The following is a 21,956-nucleotide window of genomic DNA, read 5'->3' on the forward strand; positions in this document are numbered from 1 at the left end:
TCCAACTGGTCATATGTTTCTTCCTGCATTGCTCCTCCAAAAATCATCTCCACTTGTGAGAAATCTAAAAGCACAGATTTTTTTTAAAATCTTATTTAGATTCCCAGAAATGTAAATTGTCCTCACAGTGGATTTAACCACTCATGTGCTTCCCCTTGCAGCTAAACAAGAGAGCTTTTAGCTCTTCTAATGAGCTCATCAGCACTTACAGCCTGCAGCCTCTTCAGCAGCTGGAAACAGCTGACCCGGTGAAGTTTGTTTCTGCCTTGAAACCAGCACATTATAAATGCCCTGTAGCCATGGCATTATAAATGCATGTGGAAGTGGGCATTACAGTATGAGTCATCCAGCTTCAGCTATTGAAATATGGCATCTGGTCAGAGATGCAGACTTGGAGAAAAAAGAAAATGCACTTTTTTACTTTATGCGGCTTTAAACTTACACTATTAGGGCATCAGCACTTTAAAAACACCAAGGTTATTTTAGATATTACCTGCCTGCATTATTATAGATTTTACTCTGAAAGTCTTTTTTTTACATATTTATTGATTGGGGCCTAAAATTATGTCAAACGAACCAATACTGTTACTAGAATCTGCCACAAGACAGTCAGTCTGATGTCACACTATGATTGAATGGGGTCAGGTTGACAATTATAATTACAAATTCACATTCAATTATTACATTTGTGCTCATCAGTCTTCCTGTCCTATAGGAATATAACCAGAATACAGTCCCTTCAAGTTGTGCTTATTGACAAAGGCTCATTCAGCTCATTTGTGCTCTGAATTAGGAGGCAGCTTTGCCAAGCTACCGGTCAGTGTGTCCAGTTGATCAGTTTATCATCAAGTTTTCTCGGCTACCATTATCTCAGGATGGATGCATGAGGAGATGAGCACTCTTGTTCGCAGTAATCTCAGAGTTCTTTAATTTATTTAAAAAATATATATTTGTTGTTTTCCTGTATTGATACAATATTGCAATTTTTTTGTTTTGTTTTTGTTTATTTGCCGACCTGCAAAGAACTCAAACACAAGCTGTGAAACTGAGTCTTCTTGCACACTGGGGTTAGGGACTGGGACTGGGATGCAGTTATTAGTGGAAGAGGTCACATATTCCAAGACTGAAGGTGGCACTTCACGCTGTTAGAAGCAGCAGTTTTTGTTTAGCTGTAAAAAACAAAATCATTAAACGAGGCCCTGAGATAAAATTACCATAAATTGAAAATCTAAATATCAGATCTGTTTATGTTGAGAATGAGTTAAATTTTATAATCTTGAGATGCTTACATATATAATTTATTTGGTAAACGCTTTTTTGGGGGGGTGTTCATTTGATTTCCCCAAAATGAAGTCTGAGCTCAGCCTGCTATGGGTTTAATATGTATTATCTGTGGCGGTGATACAATAAAACATGATGTCTCCTCAAATGTGCAACTCATAAACAGTGCAGATGTTTCTTACCAACTCAATTGCTGATTTCAGACTAAGATAGCAAAAGAAAATATCAGGAATACTGATAGTGTGTGATTTCTGTTGGAGTTCAAATTTGTGCACCGCTTTGTATTTGCAGGAAGAGATTGAAACCCAGAAGCAGCAGCATGAGGCCAGAGTGATGTCCATCAGAACAGAGGAGAAGCAGAAGATGGACAAGATGGCAGATGACTTGGATCGGAAATGGAGAGATGCACTGCGGTAAAAGAGAGAAAAACAGGAAGCCCATCTCCCCTGATGTCTTTTCTCATTCGTCTCTGTCATCTCACAGCCCTCTTCACAATCACACTTATTATCCCAACAAGTCGGCGTCTCCCCAAAACACTCATGTATATTGATGAGAACGAATAGGAAATGAACACAGTCGGAAGCAAGTTTATAAACGCATGCAATATTTACAGATGTCTTTTAGCAGGACAAAACCGAGCAGCGTGAACACACACGCACACTGAATGTACAATGTAATTAATTTAGTCAAACTTTGTGTCTTTCTGTAGGGAAGAAGTGCGTTTGCTAAAGGAGGAGTTGACCGAGGAGTATGAAGCAGACAAACAGGCGGCCATGACTCAGCTCTCCCAGCAAAAAGAGCTGGAGATGATGGCAGCGAGGGAGGGCTGGCAGAGGAAGGTCGAAGACCTGCTGGAGCAGGTAACGCACACATGCGGACACTGACACGTGAGGGTCCGGCCTGTTTTGGTTTTGTAAGGTTACCACCAGTGTTGGTCAAGTTACTTGAAAAAAGTAATCAGTAACTAAAAACTGATTACTTCCGCAAAAAAGTAATCCCGTTACTTTGCTGGTTACTTATTTTCAAAAGTAATTAATTACTTAGTTACTTAGTTACTTAGTTACTTTTTAAAAACATGATGAGGTGATAAAGCGATAGATCTTTCAGCCTAATTTTACTTTTTCTACATAATCCATCATACAAAATGTAATCAAATGGAAAAGTCTCTTTTTTTTTTAAACTTGTTTTGTTAGTTTTAATCTTTTAACTTTATGCATCAAGCAAAAATTAAATTATATGCAACATTCTCTGACTGGAAGAAATTAGTTTAACATTTAAACCTATTTTCTGCACATTCCAGCACATAAAATAAAATATTTTTTTGTGTTTACACTCAGTGTTTCAAATAGATGCAAGTAAAACACAGCAGAAAATAAATAACATCAAAGACTCAGCGGTCCTGTTGCTCTATTTTCACCTGTAAAGCAGGAGTAGGGTAGGCGTAGGTTTACCCTGGTGCAGGTGTGCCACGGTCAGTTGAAGAATCCGCGAGTTTCTCTGTGAGTTTCCCATTACGTGGTAGCGCACTCGGTGCTTGTTTAGGGGTTTTTTTTCGCTGTAAAAAGAAGTTTTCTTCCCACGCACAACGGACACTAATGTTTTTGTCACTTTTTATGGAATCAAACTCACAGTAAGGTCAGTACTTCCACGCTTTAAACGCTGCACGCTCATACTCTCTCCCGCACTCGATATATGAACATTGTTGATCTGCACACAGCTGTTGTCACGAACGTTGCACTTGCTTACGTCACTGTCATGAGACATTCTCGCAAAAAATCACGGTTTTAGTAACGCAGTAACTCAGCGTTCCTACGGGAAAGTAACGGTAATCTAATTACTGTTTTTGCAATAGTAATCCCTTACTTTACTCGTTACTTGAAAAAAGTAATCAGATTACAGTAACGCGTTACAAGTAACGCGTTACTGCCCATCTCTGGTTACCACATACAAGGTTTAAGGGCTTTAACTCCACAAAGCCTGAACCATAAAATAATTACGAGACATTTGTCTGTTTATCATATCTATTTTATTATTAGAGTGCCCTCCAGGTCGTTGTGAACATTTTAATAAACACTGTTAAAACACAGTTAAAATGTTGATTAATTGACTGTATTTATTTTATTTCACAGACATTGATTTAACTGTAAGGCTAAGTATAAATGTATTGCATTAAACTATGACATATATGGAACTTTGATATTCTGGATCTTTGTTTTCTCTAACCGGACCTCCTTACTTTTTAATTGAATACCCCTGCTGTTCAACATTTTAGTGATGTCAGCTGTAGACATGTAGACATTTCTCCCCAGACATTGATCAGTTTCATTTTTCTGTCTATCAAACCATACCCACCGACTGTGTCAGGAGGAAGTATTCGTCCGCTGATGATGAGACGCTCACATAATTGACAGCAGGGCAAGATTTTAACATTGTAGAGACCCCCCGTCAGCTGAGCTTTCATGTTAGCTAGTCGCGCACTTCTTTTAATTGGCAGGCAGCAGAAAGAGATCTGACGTTGCTGGATCTTTTTTTTCCTTCTTGTGGTGAGAAGGACATGATTTTTACAGATATTTTTAAAACTGCTTTTTTTTTTTTTATGTATTTTTAGTGTTTTGAGAACCACAGGGTAAGTACCATTTAGTTTCATCATATACAAGCAAAAGTAGACCTTTATATGGCTGATGGCTCAAAAACTGGGAACGTCACACCAAAACAATCCAGATGGATAAATAGCTCTATAGTAAATATGACTTGCTGTTGACATAGCAACTCTTAAACTCTTATTCTTTTCTTAGAGCTGCCTTACAAACCGACCCCAGTAACTCGTTTACTATGTCAGCTGATGATAACAAAAACACAATGGCAGCCTGAACCAAGAGAAAAGAAAAGGTCATGTCAGTCTGAGAGACGGCGAGAGGCTGATTTGACCAACTTCTTCTTCCATGTAAACGATTGGCTCTCGTCTTATAGTAGTTACTAACCAACGTTGTTAGTATGTTTGACTTTGCCTTTATAGTCAGACCCACAAACAGTAGCTTTCTGAGTTTTCTGTAAACAACCAAAAGCTACAACATGAGGTCGGGAGCACATGTTGGTGATGCTGCAGTCATCACTGTTTGCAGTATGTTATAAAGCATTGATATCACATGCAGGTGAACTCTGTTAGTATCCGGGAATGCAGTTGTTCATTTTTTATGCATTTTTTGTTCTTTGACAAGCAGTTGAAATTATTTATCATTTACTTCAGGTTTCTTGGTCTATTCCAGAGTAAAACTTGATGTAATTCAATGATTTATTTGATAATTGCTTGCGGCTCTTTAGTCCTTAGAGTGCGGCTCCGCGTGGTTTGGGAAAATAAATTAGAAGTATTTAGCTGAAGTGTATTTTATTTATGTTCTTTTTTAAACCTGTACTTCTAAATTGGAAGATTATTGTGATATTGAAATAAAAAAATAAAATTATATTCTATTATTTTTTTCATCGCTCAAAATAAGCTTCAAACTTGCGGAAGCCAGTGTACCCGCCGAAACGCCGTGCATTTATCGAGACTTTCAGCCCCAGGTAGGCCAGTTATGGATCTTCGGATCCACATTATGTCAGCAGCTCCACCATGAACTATGTTAAAACAAACACCGCTCACGCCTCACAGATGACAGCTTACAGTCCTGCGTAAAGATGAAAGTGACTTCTTACAGCCCCGATCTGCAGACGCTGTGCGCAGAGGTTCAGGAGCAGAAGTCCCGTTGTAAACATATCACGGCAGACCCGACGATGTTTGCATGAACAGGCTTTTTAGCATCTCTTTATTGACCACTTTTCACACACGGTTGCTGTACGCACACAGCCGGCTGTAGCTTTTCAGCTCACAGCCCGACAACACAACAGCAGAGAGAGCACAGACTTTAAGGCGGCGAGGCGTGATCGCGGGTGCCGCTCAGGTGCGTCGCCTCCCCTGCAGCGGCGCTGCAGACCACGCCCCGCCACACACATTAACCAAGTAAAATACATATTTAGGCAGAATTTTGCAAATATCTATTTTTCATCTTTCAGCAGCATAGAGCTTTTTTTCCAATTATTTTTTAAAAGTCAGCTCAAGGCTCCAAAAGCACAAAGGAGATATAAGGGTGGCTCACAACAGTTTTTGTTTGCTGGATCATTTTAGTTCAGCTGGGTGTCTTTCCTTTTGTTATATTTCTTTAAGAGTTCAAAATGTGTTAATTACATAAATAAAAATGTAATTTTCTCTGCAGCACTTCATGGATTTCATAAGCAACACACCTTAGTTGTTCACACAAAGCATAAAGATAAAAAACAATATATACAGTGTTATCTTCATTTTAGATGTCACAAAGTATTTGCGGCTCTCAGTGTTTTCTTTTGCGTGGAAACCGGGTCCAAATGGCTCTTTGGTGTTAAAGGTTGCAGACCCCTGACTTAAGGACAGCCTGAAGCAAAAAAAGAAAATCCAAATCAAGTCTCACAGGCATTCCTGTCTTTCAATAACTGTGTGAATGTGATTAACAGCAACGCTGTAAATAGCTTCTTCACCTGCTTCACAACTCATATAACTCCCACAGCAACAGTAAATTGGTATGAAAACAACAAAAGCTGTAACAGTGTTAATTTTGTCCCGTCATAGTGAGGTAGAAGAAAAGGAACAGCCTCTTTTTTTTAAACCAGGTTGTCTCTAAGCCATAGTGATGCTTGAATACATACAGGGAGTGCAGAATTATTAGGCAAGTTGTATTTTTGAGGAATAATTTTATTATTGAACAACAACCATGTTCTCAATGAACCCAAAAAACTCATTAATATTAAAGCTGAATGTTTTTGGAAGTAGTTTTTAGTTTGTTTTTAGTTTCAGCTATTTTAGGGGGATATCTGTGTGTGCAGGTGACTATTACTGTGCATAATTATTAGGCAACTTAACAAAAAACAAATATATACCCATTTCAATTATTTATTTTTACCAGTGAAACCAATATAACATCTCCACATTCACAAATATACATTTCTGACATTCAAAAACAAAACAAAAACAAATCAGCGACCAATATAGCCACCTTTCTTTGCAAGGACACTCAAAAGCCTGCCATCCATGGATTCTGTCAGTGTTTTGATCTGTTCACCATCAACATTGCGTGCAGCAGCAACCACAGCCTCCCAGACACTGTTCAGAGAGGTGTACTGTTTTCCCTCCTTGTAAATCTCACATTTGATGATGGACCACAGGTTCTCAATGGGGTTCAGATCAGGTGAACAAGGAGGCCATGTCATTAGTTTTTCTTCTTTTATACTCTTTCTTGCCAGCCACGCTGTGGAGTACTTGGACGCGTGTGATGGAGCATTGTCCTGCATGAAAATCATGTTTTTCTTGAAGGATGCAGACTTCTTCCTGTACCACTGCTTGAAGAAGGTGTCTTCCAGAAACTGGCAGTAGGACTGGGAGTTGAGCTTGACTCCATCCTCAACCCGAAAAGGCCCCACAAGCTCATCTTTGATGATACCAGCCCAAACCAGTACTCCACCTCCACCTTGCTGGCGTCTGAGTCGGACTGGAGCTCTCTGCCCTTTACCAATCCAGCCACGGGCCCATCCATCTGGCCCATCAAGACTCACTCTCATTTCATCAGTCCATAAAACCTTAGAAAAACCAGTCTTGAGATATTTCTTGGCCCAGTCTTGACGTTTCAGCTTGTGTGTCTTGTTCAGTGGTGGTCGTCTTTCAGCCTTTCTTACCTTGGCCATGTCTCTGAGTATTGCACACCTTGTGCTTTTGGGCACTCCAGTGATGTTGCAGCTCTGAAATATGGCCAAACTGGTGGCAAGTGGCATCTTGGCAGCTGCACACTTGACTTTTCTCAGTTCATGGGCAGTTATTTTGCGCCTTGGTTTTTCCACATGCTTCTTGCGACCCTGTTGACTATTTTGAATGAAACGCTTGATTGTTCGATGATCACGCTTCAGAAGCTTTGCAATTTTGAGACTGCTGCATCCCTCTGCAAGATATCTCACTATTTTTGACTTGTCTGAGCCTGTCAAGTCCTTCTTTTGACCCATTTTGCCAAAGGAAAGGACGTTGCCTAATAATTATGCACACCTGATATAGGGTGTTGATGTCATTAGACCACACCCCTTCTCATTACAGAGATGCACATCACCTAATATGCTTAATTGGTAGTAGGCTTTCAAGCCTATACAGCTTGGAGTACGACAACATGCATGAAGAGGATGATGTGGACAAAATACTCATTTGCCTAATAATTCTGCACTCCCTGTATGCATGCTATGTATTTGCAGCCTTTAAATAGGTTCTTTAAAGAAAGCCTTTGAAATTAATGCTCCTTCAGATGTTCCAGTAGCTACAGTTCGGGAGATTTTATCTTATGAGGACTGAAGTTAGCTGCTAGGGTCAGAATGAAAGCACTGTAGGAACAGAGCGAGCCGTTTGACGCTGGTTTGGGAGCTCAGACGCTCGTCTGCTTAGACTCATGTAGCCGTTCCTGCAGAGCATACTGCCTCTGGGTAATTCAGAGCTGAGTCACAACTGAAACCTCAAAGAGGCTCGTCCTGAGTTTGCCAAGACGCTGGTGGCTCCAGATAAACATTTTCTGACAAGCTGGAGTCACCAGTGCCAGCTTGGCAACTTTTCAGACGCCCCCAACCAAAACCGTGACAAAAGCAGCTCACGGCAAAACGAGACAAAGTTAAAGAGTGATCTGACTTTAACTCCAACACAAGATACAAGAGATTCTGTTTCACACAAGGTTTTGTTCTTCTTCATAAAATATTTTCGTTTACCAAAGAAAACTTGTCCTTTGGTTTTGAGACATCTGTTTGTGGTCGGCGGCTCTGCGATGGACCTTTGACCTTTGATATAGCTACTGTGTTGGAGTTTCTTAATTACTCCAGAAATCGTTTGTTCTGCAGACTAAAATGTAAATATTTATTTGCTTAATTGAAAAAAATGTGCAAGCTAAGGTGGCAGTTTTCAAAAGAATCACCAAATATTCAAATAAATGATTGCTACCTATTTGTTTCAGCTATAGATATGGTATCATTTTAAGATGAAAGGAAGCAGTCCTCATTGATGTGGCTGTAATAATTAAGATGGAATTTCATAGTGGGCTCTTTAGGGAGCATCATTTCTTATCTGCAGCATCTGCAGATTATAGATGCCAGATTAGGAATCATGTAAATGTGGGTCACAGTATAAAAAGGAGCATTTTAAAGTTATAGTGCCGAGTGGCTAAAAATAAACTTCAAACAATATCACAGATCAGATATCTAAGGAGCTTACACTGTATGTGTACTATATGTGAGCCTCTGTATGTGTGTCTTCTTTTGCCCTCACAGGGCTGTGTGTGTGTGTGTGTGTGGGGGGGGGGGGGTTGGTTTAGGAGCAACAGAAAAGATGGCTAATGTGTGTATATGTAATACTGTAATCCACGGATATTATTAAGTGTATATACACTTACCGGAATCTCTTTAAATGTGCTTTGCTAGTACCTCTTTTGATTTCAGATCTGCATTCATTCCTCGCGGCATAATTTCAACAAAGTGCTGGATAAATTCTTCAGAGATTTTTGTCCATATTCACACGACAGCATCACAGAGTTCCTCATCACAAAGGTGCTCTATTAGATTGGGATCTGGTGATTGTGGAGCCCATTTGGGTTCAGTGAACTGAATGTCCAAAAAAACAGTTTGAGATGATTTGAGCTTTGGGTAAATACGCACGTAGGCTGTGGCAATTAAATGATGCCTACCTGGTACTGACGAGTCCACAGTCTGTAAAGAAAATATTCTCTACTCCATTGCACCACGAGCGTCATAAATCATTGATACAAGGCAGGATGGATCCCTGCTTTCATGTTGTACACACCGGTTTCACACCCTACCATCTAAATGTTGCAGCAGGAGTCAAGATTTATCAAAGCAGGCAGTGTTTTCTAATCTTCTGTTGTCCAATTCTGGAGAATTATAACCTCAGTTTCCTGTTATTAGCTGGCAGGAGCGGCATCCAGTGTGGTCTTCTGCTTTAACATTTGCATGTAGAGATGCTCTTCTGCAGACTCACTTGTTACAAGTGATTATTTACTATAAGTGGTTGCCTCCCTGTCAGTTTAAAGCAGTTTGGCCATTCTCCTCGGACCTCTGGTAGATGGTATTGGCCACCAACCAGAGGTAGAGGATTTCACCCAGAGAACTTCTGGAATTGAATTGCTCTGAGTTTGATATGGCCGGGGGCACCAGTACAGCATTAAAGTGAAGTGCAGATAAGCATAATTTTCAAAATCCAAGACCATGCTTTCAAAGGCTACATGAACATCACCTGAAAAAAACATTCCCAAGTAGTTTAATTCATGCTTAAAAGATCCTTTTCAACCCAAAATATTTAAATTTAATTTGAAAGCCCAGTTAGGAATGTTTTAGCTTATCCCCGTAATACTTTCAATCATAGTCTTGCACAAAGATTAACTAGAAAAAACAGCAGACATGCAAGCTGGGCCACTATGAAGACAAAAGCACGAAAGTATTATTACAGTGATCTGCACAGTATTGACCTACTTACAGCTCTGCAGAAACACCAGCCCTACCGGGGGCTCAGAGACTCATCAGTCACAATGCAAAGAGAAACTCGCAGTCCCCTCAGATATAACACATCACGTTGCATTTTAAGGACAAATCTCAAACTGTTCACACATAAGCCATGATTACAACTAGCATCTGTCAGAGTGATAACGGAAATATGATGGATGTATATTGGTCGATTACCCATTAATAACGCTAAGAATAATAAATTCTCCGCTTTATTTATCAGAGAAGGGGATATTATATTAGATTGTTACTTTCCTGGTGTGGTTTTAAGGCTGTCAGTGCTTCTCTGTGTCTCTGCACCTCTTCTGTATCATCCTTACAAATTCAAGTTATTGTGCATTCAGACAACACCAATCCCATAATTGCATCAACATTCCACCCTCATGGTGTGTACAATTTCTCTTTCAGTCAAAAAGTAATTCCAGTAGCAACTACTGCTCTTCGGCATTTCTTTTGATCAGTGTTAATACTTCATACGCCGACCCTCCAGCCTGCCAGATGCTCAGTTTGCTCAGAACAGCAGAGCAGTGAGCATGGTGGGACTCTGTTCTTGGTTGCTGTGTGATGGATTTAATGGTGGGACAACTGCCATATTGCTGAATTTATTATTTTAATAAATTTCAATACAGATCAAAATTTAAGTAGATGCAGGGCCTTTCCTGGCTAGGAGAGGGTCTTGAGGGGCAGCTACAACTGTCAGCACAATTAGTCTAAAAGTAAGGGTTTGTTTTTCCAGGAAAACCCCTGTGATTGATAGGGTAGTTTTGTTTATTAACTGGAAATGAAGATGCATACCAAATCCAATCAAAATGTTTCCCATTTTTTCAGAAAATCAATTGTGATTTAAAGGTACAGCCATTAATTTTAAGCATTTACTTTTCTTCTGCTACATCAGAGTAAACAGACTAATAAAACATGGTTAATGCATTTGTTCTTTCCATACCAGTCTGCCACAATCACTTATTGTCTGCAGATTAGACAAGCAACTGGCCCATCTCCAGACAGCTGACAACTGTTATGGCTAAACAACAACAGCTAGTTACAAGCTAACGCAGGGGTGGGCAACTCCAGGCCTCGAGGGCCGGTGTCCCTGCAGGTTTTAGATGTGTCCTTGAACCAACACAGCTGATTTAAATGGCTAAATTAGCTCCTCAACATGTCCTGAAGTTCTCCAGAGGCCTGGTAACGAACTAATCATGTGATTCAGGTGTGTTGACCCAAGGTGAGATCTAAAACCTGCAGGACACCGGCCCTCGGGGCCTGGAATTTCCCGCCCCTGGGCTAACGTTACATATGTAATGTTTGGCTCAAGTGTCCTAAAAATCACACTTTCCCTCTGATAAAGAGTTTGATTACATTCTCACATCGTATCAGCGTTCAGTCATGACGTTCCTGAGTCCTTAAAAGTTGCAACCATTACAAAGACAGTTTCAACAGTTGCTAACAGAGGCTAACAGCTAACAGTGGCAAAAAGGACCTCAGTATTGCTGTCATTATTCACAACTGAGCTTTTTTGACTCCATATTGGACTCCTTTCACAAAGTTTTATAGCCTCTTCCAGAGTAAATAAAGATAGATGCTTCTCACCCGGCTTTGACAGCTGAGGTAAACAGTGGACTGACAGCCTTCCACAGGAGCAAAGACATGCCGGCCGGCTGCATCTCTTATAGCATTCAGTCTCAATTGAATGTTTTTGATCTCTCTTGGCATGTTTCATTGCCAGTGTCAGTGTTATTTCTATTCTAAAGTTAAAAACAACAAAGTATCCAAAGTCTTTACAAGTTAGTTAATGAACAAGCAAGATATAAAAAGAAGCAAATATGATATATTGTGACAACATAAAAAAGCTACAGTGGCTATCCTACAGCAGCCACAGTAACTAGGATTATGCGCTTGAATTGTGAGGGTACAAAAACAGACCCCAGTTGCCTGCAAAATCTGCAATCTACTGACATTTGGCGCTGAATAATTTTACTCACTAACTTTAAAGAATTGCCAAGACTCAACAGGATGAAAAAATTGAATGATTTCCCTTTTGACTGTTTTGTGCAGACACACTAGCAGATGTAGTTAAAAATCACCCCTGATGTCCTGAATTTTTGATTAACCTGTTTCAGTGAAGCCATTTATGCCTTTGCTGCCTTAGCCTCTCATGTTTGATGGATGTGGCAGCTACATGTGCTGTTAAAGTAGAAAAAGACATTCCTGAAAGCCCTTAAGTGAGCGCAGGTCCCGTGCGGTATTGTGCGCCTGGGCGGATGTGCCGTCGTTATCTATAATGACTTCTTTTTCATTAAGATATTTTCATTACCAGGTCCGAGCCCGAGGCTCCAGTTTGTGCGAGCCAAAACTTGTGCGCTTGGGATTGTGTTTAATTAAGTCACAGAGGGCTGGGTGCATGTTTTTGCAAACAAGGTCGCTTAAGGTATTTCCACATTGCTAATCTCACACATCCCATTATTTTGCTGTAAATGTAAAAATGATTAGTTGGAGTAGACAGAGAGGATAAACTGTGCAAGCCATCTTTTTTTATCCGATGTAGAACCTCAGAAACTTCATCCCAGCCCTGCTCCTCATCCTCTCATTTTTAAATCCATCTTACCTTACACTTGCTAATGTGGTACTTCTTCAGCACTAAACCCTGCGGGGGATTTAACTGCAGCGGCTCAGAGAAAGAGTGGCATGTGAAGGGCCGGAGGCGTCTGGCTGAGAGAGTTCTGCCACTCACCGGCAGTTAGGCCTCTGATAGCTGCAGTATCTCCTCGAAACAAAACACTTTGGCGTGCTCTGATGGGGCTTACGCTTGTTGGCTTTTGTTATTGGGCCGTGCGCGCTGTCACTCGTCGTCGTGACGGGCTGTCAGCTCATTGACACGAGTGGAGAAATCTTCATCCGCAGCCCTGAAGTGGTTTTATTACATCTGTGTGTCAATATCACCACCAGGGAGTGGTTGTTAGAAAAAGGGGGAAAAACCTAGGCTCTCTCCCTGGTTAAGAGCGATGCATTGGAAAAAATATAGTGGAGCAAAAGAGAGAGTTTTTTAATTAAATGTGTGTGCTCTGTTAAGTGAGTTGCTTCTTTCCTGGAGGTATGTCTTCCTTGTAAATTAAATGTGATGTCGCCGCACAGTTGGAGATAGAGAACCACCTGGAGAGAGACACAGTGTTGTCCCTGCAGTTCAGCCTGTAATTACTGCTTCTATCGGATGTGGGCACGCTGACCTGTTAACATTTGCTTTTAATCTAATTTGTTCTGTCTTGTTACTTTTTTCTTTTTTTTTTGAATAAGCCTTTGCTCATTTTTTTACTACTTCCCCCTTTACGTCCCTTTTTCCTCAGATCTCTCTGCTGAAACAGTCCCTGGAGCTGCAGCTGTCTCAGTCTCAGTCAGCTCTCCAACAGCTGCAGTCTCAGTTCAACCAGGAGAGAGAGCTCCTGAGCCAACAGCTCAAAGGTATGCACGCGCTTCCTCCACGTGGCGACTGCGGCTACAAGCTGCCGCTGGAGTTTCAACATTTCATCCTAAAATAACTTTCTTAAAGTAGCGATTTTGCATTTGTATGTGATTTTAACTTAAAAACTTTAAAACAAGAGATTTTTTATTTTTTGATTATGGGAATTTGAAAGAGAAGGAAGGTTGGAGCTGTAACAGCCAGTTTGAGCTGTTAGATGACGAGTTGCAGTCTGACAAGTTTTATCAGGGGAAACCTGCGTGCCTCTAAATCAGCCATTCCCAAAGTCAAGAGTGCTGCAGCCCACTTAAAAACCTGAAGATCCATTGGGGCCACCCAATCTTAAATCTTCACTCTAATCAGAATCCATGAGAATGTGATGTATTCCTCGAAAAATGTCTTAAAAATAACTAAACCACACAGGAGGATGTTGGCTATAAATTGCTAATGCTACCTAGTCATATGCAAAGTGGTAAGGCTAACTGGGACATAAACCTTAATACAGGGGAAGTAAATTTAGGTCAAAATATAGTAATACCACCTCCTATTTCCTGTTTTAATTCCATATTTATATAACTACATTGATATAAATATGTAACTGTGCATACTACTAATTTCAAGTTGAATTTCTGTTATTATTGCAGCCAAGCAGCCATGAAGGGGGCCACTGCTCCCTTAAAAACTTTTGGGAATCACTGCTTCAAAACATCCATGAGGGAAATAACTGAATTCACAGCCCAGGATGTTCACTAGCATGAGATCGTCAGCATGTCGAGACAAATCATGCTGCATTGCACTGTACCACTGCTGAAACCAATTTTTTATTTTGTTGTGAAGAATAAATAAAAATCTGAAATGTAACCTAAATATTTAATACAAATAGTCCGAGCATCGAGTGTGTAAATATTTTGTTGTCACCTTCTGTTCAGCGGCGCATCTCCTGCCGCTGTGCGACTGGCTCAGATTGTCATATTGCCTTATCGTGTCAAACAGAATGGAAACACGTCTGCTGTTGATGCATCTCAGTGTACACGTTGATATCTCTGTGTTTGCAGAGATGCAGAGAGAACATCAGAGGAGAGAGCATCGATTACAGGAGGCTCACTGCTGTGCCCTCAGCACCATGGAGGAAGCCAGGCAGCACCAGATAAGAGTACGACACACACACACACACACACATATTTGCAAGCATGTAGGTTTGCATCGGTTGTCTTGGGATTTGTCACATAGTTGCACGACACTACCTGCCTTTTGTTCTCTCTGAAAAGAAAAGTAGAGCAAGTTCTAACTAACTACATACATTACATTACAGTAGCCTTTCTTGTTCCACTGTGGACTTCACTGCAGTCTTCTTTGAACTCATCTGTTTGTACACACAGTAAAAGTGCGACGAGGACAGTTTCAACAGCCTCACTAGTGCAGCAACAACAGCTGCTAAATGCTACCATCGTTCACTAACAAGTGCTGTGACTGAAGCAATAATGTGCTGCAGTAATTCTAGTAGCAAAAATGTCTAACTAAATTAATAAAATCTGTGATTTTAAATATGATTTAAGCAGCAAACCTTTGACTACTGAATGCAGCATTTGAGAGATTTACTGTTGCTTTGTACTGTAGTATTAACGTGACTCTAGAACACTGTATGTTGGTGGATCCTGTATGGCTAGGCTGGAGTTTGGTGTTGCAGAGATTTCAGGGTGACGATTTTTTATAAAATTTGGTTTGATCTGTCACCTCAGCCGAGTCTGGCATCAATAAATGTTCAGTTTAACTCAGTCTTATTTATATAGACCAGCACAAGTCACTTCAAGGCACTTTATATTGTAAGATAAAGAAAATAATACAGAGAAAACCTCAACAATCAAACAACTCCCTTTGAAGAAGCACTCCCTTTGAAGAAGAGGCAAAAGTGGGAAGGAAAAACTCCCTTTTAACAGGAAGAAACCCCCAGCAGAACCAAGCTCAGGCAGGGGCAGCCATCTGCTGCGACTGGTGTGGGTGAATGGATTTGATAGTTAACTCAAAAACAGGATGATGATGTACCGTACTATTAGCTAGTATTTTTTACCTATGTGATTAAAAATGACTACAAGGCAACATTTGAGCAGAAAATATATTTTATATATTTTCTTCAAGTCATCCAAAGCACATGTGACAACTGCAGCAATAAAACTATGAAAAGGTTAGCACTGCATGTGAACCATGATTGGTATTCTGTCCAAAGCTAGCTCTGCTTATAGGTTGATTTAGCTGCTTGAACAGCAGAGTAAGCAGTGACCTTGTGTTGAAGTAATGTTGACTGAGATTTCTTGAAGAAATGTTTTTGACTAAATCCATCAATACAAGAGCGTGAAACAACACGTAAAACAAGACCACTCAGAGAGCGCAACTATCAAAGGGCAGGTTTATTAACACTGATGTTTTATTACAACATGATGATGTCAACCCGTTATGTCATCATGGTGACATCATAGCAACATCATAGGGACAGCAGTCAAGCTCATGTTTAGCCAGCATATGTAATCATGTCCCCCAAGGCCTAATATGTTGCTGTTATCGGTATCACCATCACAGAAAATCTGAAAATGCTGTTTTGAAAACTGTGGACAAACAGACAGAGTACACACTCCCTCCATTAGGGAGGAGAACAAACTAAAAACTTGCTGCTAAACTTAAATTAAAGAATTAAAGTGTCCTTTAGCTGTCTATCGGCAGGAGAGTAGAGAATTGTGCTTCAGTAGCTGATATATCCACAATGTCGCTTCCCGTGAACTTTGTAATACACAAGTAAACGCCTATTACCATTATAAAAAAAATGAAAGAAAAAGACTGACAAAAATAAGAGTTGACCTATCGTTTTACTTTTAAATCATCAAATTAGTTCATGTGCTCCTCTGGCTGTATCCTGTGTCTTTTTATAGTTCTGTAAAAATGTGACTTTCAGTACAGAAATCTGCAGCTGCTGTTCCTCTCTTTTCACCTGTGTTCTTATCTACTTTTTTTTTATGTATGTAGCAGTCTGTGATCAGCAAAAGTCCTTAAAATAGTGCTTTATAAGAGGTACACAACTTGATTTGTCGTCCTGGGAGCTTCTAGTTTCTGACGTTATTTCTTCCAGAGAGGAAATTATAGTGTGGAAGGTGCTGCAATTTGAATTTCCAATATAGTCCACAGCACAGCGATGATTACGTGTAGCAGAGTATCCATTGTGAAGTTCAGCGAGTGCTGGTCAACAAAACTACTTGAGACCAAGTAAAAAAGTTTTTGAGCTTTTCTAATATTGTTTAATGATCCTTTTATGTCTGCCACAGAGTCAAGAAGTGCAGAAGATTCATAGCACAATCAAACCCCTGAGGAAATTCCCGGCTTTCTGAGCCATTTTATTTGGATCATTTACTTTAATTTCACCAATTTTCTTGTTAAGTAATATTAAAATGAGCCAAACGATATAAATTATGGTTGAGGTAGTTTTTTTTTTCGTTATGTGGCACTGAGAGGATGTGTCAAAAAGCTCAGTGATTTTATACTTACACTCTTTAGTCATTTTCAGCCTGTTGATGGATCTCGCTGTCAGTTCTGCTTCCTGAAGCTGAGTAGCTTCCTTTTTTTATGCAGTACATAGTGGGACAGTCTCCAAAAGTCTTTGTGTGTTCTTAATATTGTCACTTTTCCTGTGCCAGTCTGTTACTCAAAACCAGCTTGGAGCTGTGGTTCGATTACACTGTTCATTTTCTCTCTTTGTCTTCTGGCTTTCTTTTTACAACATTTCACTTTTATTTTTCAGCCAAAAATAAAAAGGAAATATTGAGTCAGACATCCAAACTACACTTTTCTCAAAACCATATTTTTCATGTAACATATTGTGTCTTGTCATCTTCGTCCTTTCTCTTCTCCTTCCTTTCCGTCCCTCTATCCTCTTTAATCTCCCTCGCCGTGCCGTCTGCCAGGCCCTCGAGGAACGTCTAAAGCAGGAGCAGCGGGAGGAGGTTCACGCTTTGAAGGAGGCCCACAGGAGGACTTTAGAAATCCTCAGACAGCAGTCGGACCAGGAGCTGCAGACACTGCGATTTGAATTGGAGGACGAGGGGAAAGCAAAGCTGGGTAAATGATGATAGATATAGTAAACGTGGCTTTGACACGTCTAGGTTTGTAGTTATCGATCGGGGTTGTTTCCACACTGCCAGGCTCGCTCTGTGGCGTGGTTTTAAATTGCAGCAATGATTTTTTCCCCACCCTTTGGTGATTGTGTTTCTACCTACTGAGACGTTCTGGTTCTGTTTCGGCCTGCTGTGATGATGTTTTTGTCCATAGTGATTACAACAAAATCACCTTCATTATCTGCCTATTGCTGTTTAGAAGAATAGGAGAAGAAAGAAACATTTGGTGGTTAAATCGTAAGACGCTTTAGGAAACCAGGATGAAATTAACTAATGGTGAAATCAGCTTTCTGAGATCTGTGAACATGTGCTAGGTGATAAAATTGATCTCAGTAGTTGCCTCCAATATTAAACCAACTAAAAGAATAAGTCGTGAAAGTACGATGTAGGAAAGGAGTCACAAAACATGAGAATATCTTTCATTTCTTCGCACTGTTGTCATTTTTCTACATAAACTACATAAGAAATGATCCCTCACATTACCTGTGGCGTCTCTTTCCTGCAGCCTCTCTTCGTGCAGAACTGAACCACCTCCACGCGACAGCCATCGAGCATCTGAAGCAAATCCACCTCAAAGAACACGCTGCCACCAAACGAGAGCTAGAGAAAGCCATGGAGCACAGCCAAAAGCAGGTGACACTGACAGTGGTTTAGTTCTGTTTTTGTTCTTGTCTCTCAGTGTTTCGCCCTAAGTGATCTCAAGGTTTAAAAGCCTTCTAGCAAATAACTACCTATTCTGTCTTATGTACATCCTCTAGGAACAAGATCTCTTAATTCGTATCTCAGACCTGCAAGCGGAGCTGTGTTCCCGTAGCAACCGTATCACCGATCTGGACCATGAGATTCACTCTCTGAACGAGACCATCGACACGCTAACCAGAGAGCTGGAGCTGAAGGGCAAAGAGGTGCTGCGGGTCCGCAGCGAAGCTAACCATCAGATAAGGTTCAGTAGCTCAGCAGACATTATCCTCCCATTACCCTTAAATACTCTTGCTTATATAAGAGTATTTAAGTAAATAATATTTGTGAAATTTTTGCATCAACCATCCAATTTTAAATATGCATTCACAGCATAAAACTAGAATTTCACAGCTGCCTTTTAAGTAAAGATGACATCACATTTGTGAAATCATGTTAAACTTGCGTCTGTATTTTTAGTCTTTTTCTGAGGATTTACTGAAAAAAGTCACGTTTATTCATAAGTGCAGTTTTTTCAAGCCACTTTACATTAGACGTGTTTTTCACAGTCTAAAAATATATTTTTATTTCATTTTCACATATGTAAATTTTTTTCCAGTGTAGCTCTGTCTGACCATTTCAGTTAAAACACCAGTACTTTGTTTATTGAAGCCATAGCTATATAATACCCAGTAAAACAACAAAGTCTATAGATGTCCAGATCTATCAGTGTAAGCATTTATTTATATTAATACTGTATTCTGATCAGTTTCTGGTGAACTTTAAACATGTTTTGCTCTAAATCAAGCACAGCGTTATCAGCATCATGCTTTAGATAAAGTGGGTAAAGGACCTCTCAGCTCAGAGTTTCATGTTTTACACGCCTGCTTCCACAACTCCAGCCTATCTGTTCTAAGCCAGCAGAGTTTGTATTGACTTAAAATGAATCAGTGTTGCCTTCCAGCTTTACGACAGGCAGTATAAAAGATGGATGTAGCTACCATGAAGACATTCATGGTATTTAATTGCCATCTTGGTTTGGAGCAGGGCTTGGTCTGTCTGCATATTATACCCTCATTGTCAGTCACAGGTGGCTAGCCAATCAGCATAGCCCAGCTAATCCTCCGTTTTGGAACATGGGATGATCAAGATTTACAAAACAGACTTAATTTTTTATTTAATAAGATCCAAAATTGGCTCATAAACTCAGCAGGAAAATGTTTATAGAGGTCAACACACAAACCATAGGTTTCTGTAGGATCCAGTCTTTTTGTAGCCACCACTGTCGCCATCTGGTGGCTAGAATGCAAGTTAAGGCACTCGTGCACTGGTTTCATTTTTCTTGCGTGGAAAAACGCCACAAAGTCTTTTGCCTACCGCATTTTGACTCCCGTGCTCTTTTTTATAACCTAAAGACCACTGTGACTATGTTTGCTTCTCCAGCTTTAATGAAGTATTCCAACAGGGTAAATGTCAGCGTCTTTCAAGCTTAATTTGTTGTTCGTAACACAGACTTTCTGTCATATTTGTCTGCCCCAATGTGAGAAAACACTAATTATATTAGGATAGTTTTTTTTAAATTAAAATTCCTCAAGAATTGCTGAAATGCCCTTTTCTAGTGGTTTGAGTGCTACTGTCCAGTGTTAAGCTTGTAAAAACAGTTACTTTAATGAGTGAGTGATGCTAAAAAGAAAATGTGAAAGCAAAACCACAGCCATTAAAGACGGATGTTCGTCCGCTACTCGTGCAAGCGTTGGCAGCCTGTGCCAGTAACCCTGGCTCTGCTTCTTCACATTTCTTATAGGAAGTTTAATTCTAATGGTCCCCATATGTAAATGAAGCACACTCTTCATTACGTTCTTTAACTTAGATTGCAGACACATAAATTAACACTCTGACATTGACACAGTAAGCACTGAGGGACCGGATGCTCCCTGTACCAGCTGTGCTTTGTGTCCCAGCAGAGTTCACTATGCAGCTGCACATCTTGCTGTCGGCCTCTATAATTTACTGAAATGCGATGTCAATGTCACAGGTCCCCCTTCCGGGAAATTAAATGTACTGGTATAGAGGCAGAGGAAAAGTCCCAAAGTGATTATTATTTAAGTGTAAACTTGTGATACTTGGTGGCACTTTAGGAAATATGCATCTAGCAGAAAAGTTCGCCTAATGATTTATTCATTTATGACTTCTGTCTTTGCTGCAGAGCTCATGAACAAGACCTTGCAAAGAGACACGAGCGAGAGATGGGGGAGCTCAATGCAATCCATCAGAGAGAAACACAAATCATGCTGGCTGACTTCAACAAGGCCCAGGAGGTCCTCAAAGACAAGATTTCTGCTCTACAAATACTGTAAGACATAAAACCGTGTGATGAAACCTCTTCTGTGGCTCTTTTGGGCTGCTACTGTTTCAAGATAGATCAAAGTTGTCTCTGTTTTGTCTTCCTTTTGTCTCTCTGGTGCCACACTTTGTTCCTGTTTATTTAACTCTTAATGTTTCCTGGGTGCGTCCAGGTTGGAGGGCACAGAGGAGAAGTTAAGAAACAGAGAAAGCCGACCAGAAGACCTGCATGTGATCGCAGAGCTCAGAGAGATGGTGACTGAAAGAGAAGCTCTGGTCAAAAAGCTGGTGGTGAGTAGACGCAGGGGTCCATGAGTCCAGATCTTGGCATGGGATAGTCTCTGAGGAGTAAACTGAAAAATAGACATGCAGTTCGTGAGAAAGTCTAAATCAAGGATTAATCGCTGGAAGCGAGGTCAAACATTCAACAGTTCTCAGGGTTAAAAATGTATTTCTTTGAAAGTTCCTTCATCTGACTGCATGTAAGGGTCTCGACCAGCAGATGTTGTTTACTTAGGAAAGAAAAGTTAGCGAGCAAGCTGCGTCTTTGGGATTTGATAAAGATCCTGCGATGCAGTTAAATGTTGATAAGCAGAACTCGGTTTGAGCGATGTCTCTACTTCTTCACTCTCACTCCTTGTGCGTGGCCCTTCGAGGCACTGTGGAGGACCTGTGTCTTTGCAGCATGCTGCTGATAACTTCATGAAGTCTTAATGTGGAACCGCCCTTTGTGGTTCTGCTGTGTGTCAGTCGGGATCTCAGTAGACTTTTTTCAAGATGCTGATCCACAATTCACTTTGTTATTCTTTAAATTATGAATCCATGTGTGTAAACAGGATCGTGTATGTGCGCTTGCTTATCCTTCGAATGCAGGACAGTGAGTCAAGAAATTATTGATTTGGTGTAGTTTTAGTTGAAAATACTGAGGGAATGCAAACTTTATGAAACTGTGACTATTAAAAATGTGTGTTGGCAAACAGACAGAAGAATAGTGGAGTGTGTTTTGATTGGGGTGGAGTTTGACTGCAACATGTTGTCATTTTTTTATATAGGATGACAAGAAGTTCTACCAGCTGGAGTTGGTCAACCGAGAGACGGGATTCAACAAGGTCTTTAACTCCAGTGCCAATGTCGGTGTCATCAACCCTCTTATTAAGGTGAGTGGGCTCATTCCACACTGCTTTTTTTCACTGTGAATGGTGTGGATGCTTCAGTCTTACAGCATACCAAACTTCTGTACAGCTGAAGTCATCTGCTTCACCTATTTACCCGGTAAGTATTAAGTCGTTTTCACACATGAACTCTGGTGGTCCCTTCTGACATGTAGCGCACAGCAGGACATACGATGCCTGCTCGCTTGCTTTTAACTCTCTAGATAATTGCCTGCATTTAGTTAATTGCCACAAACAAGGACCACACGGGTTAAAAAGAAAACACTGTTTAAT

At 40.4% G+C, this 21,956-nt stretch overlaps 1 protein-coding gene across 2 annotated transcripts in view; it reads left to right on the forward strand.

Moving 5' to 3' along the window:
- LOC146681822 (protein FAM184A-like) overlaps positions 1-21,956 on the forward strand; it is an 80,071-nt gene that overhangs the window by 43,119 nt on the left and 14,996 nt on the right. For both annotated transcript variants that reach the window (XM_085448162.1, XM_085448163.1), the window contains exons 13-22: positions 1,573-1,694; positions 1,991-2,141; positions 13,221-13,335; positions 14,389-14,486; positions 17,281-17,434; positions 17,996-18,123; positions 18,249-18,433; positions 20,375-20,521; positions 20,685-20,802; positions 21,564-21,668. In XM_085448162.1, coding sequence (XP_085304288.1) covers positions 1,573-1,694; positions 1,991-2,141; positions 13,221-13,335; positions 14,389-14,486; positions 17,281-17,434; positions 17,996-18,123; positions 18,249-18,433; positions 20,375-20,521; positions 20,685-20,802; positions 21,564-21,668 — 1,323 coding nt within the window. The remainder of the gene's footprint in view (positions 1-1,572; positions 1,695-1,990; positions 2,142-13,220; positions 13,336-14,388; positions 14,487-17,280; positions 17,435-17,995; positions 18,124-18,248; positions 18,434-20,374; positions 20,522-20,684; positions 20,803-21,563; positions 21,669-21,956) is intronic.

Source organism: Copadichromis virginalis, linkage group LG23, assembly GCF_057382275.1.
Source record: "Copadichromis virginalis isolate Kocher_CV1m ecotype Utaka linkage group LG23, C_Virginalis_male_GT1.1, whole genome shotgun sequence".
In the NCBI taxonomy this organism is placed as follows: Eukaryota; Metazoa; Chordata; class Actinopteri; order Cichliformes; family Cichlidae; genus Copadichromis; species Copadichromis virginalis.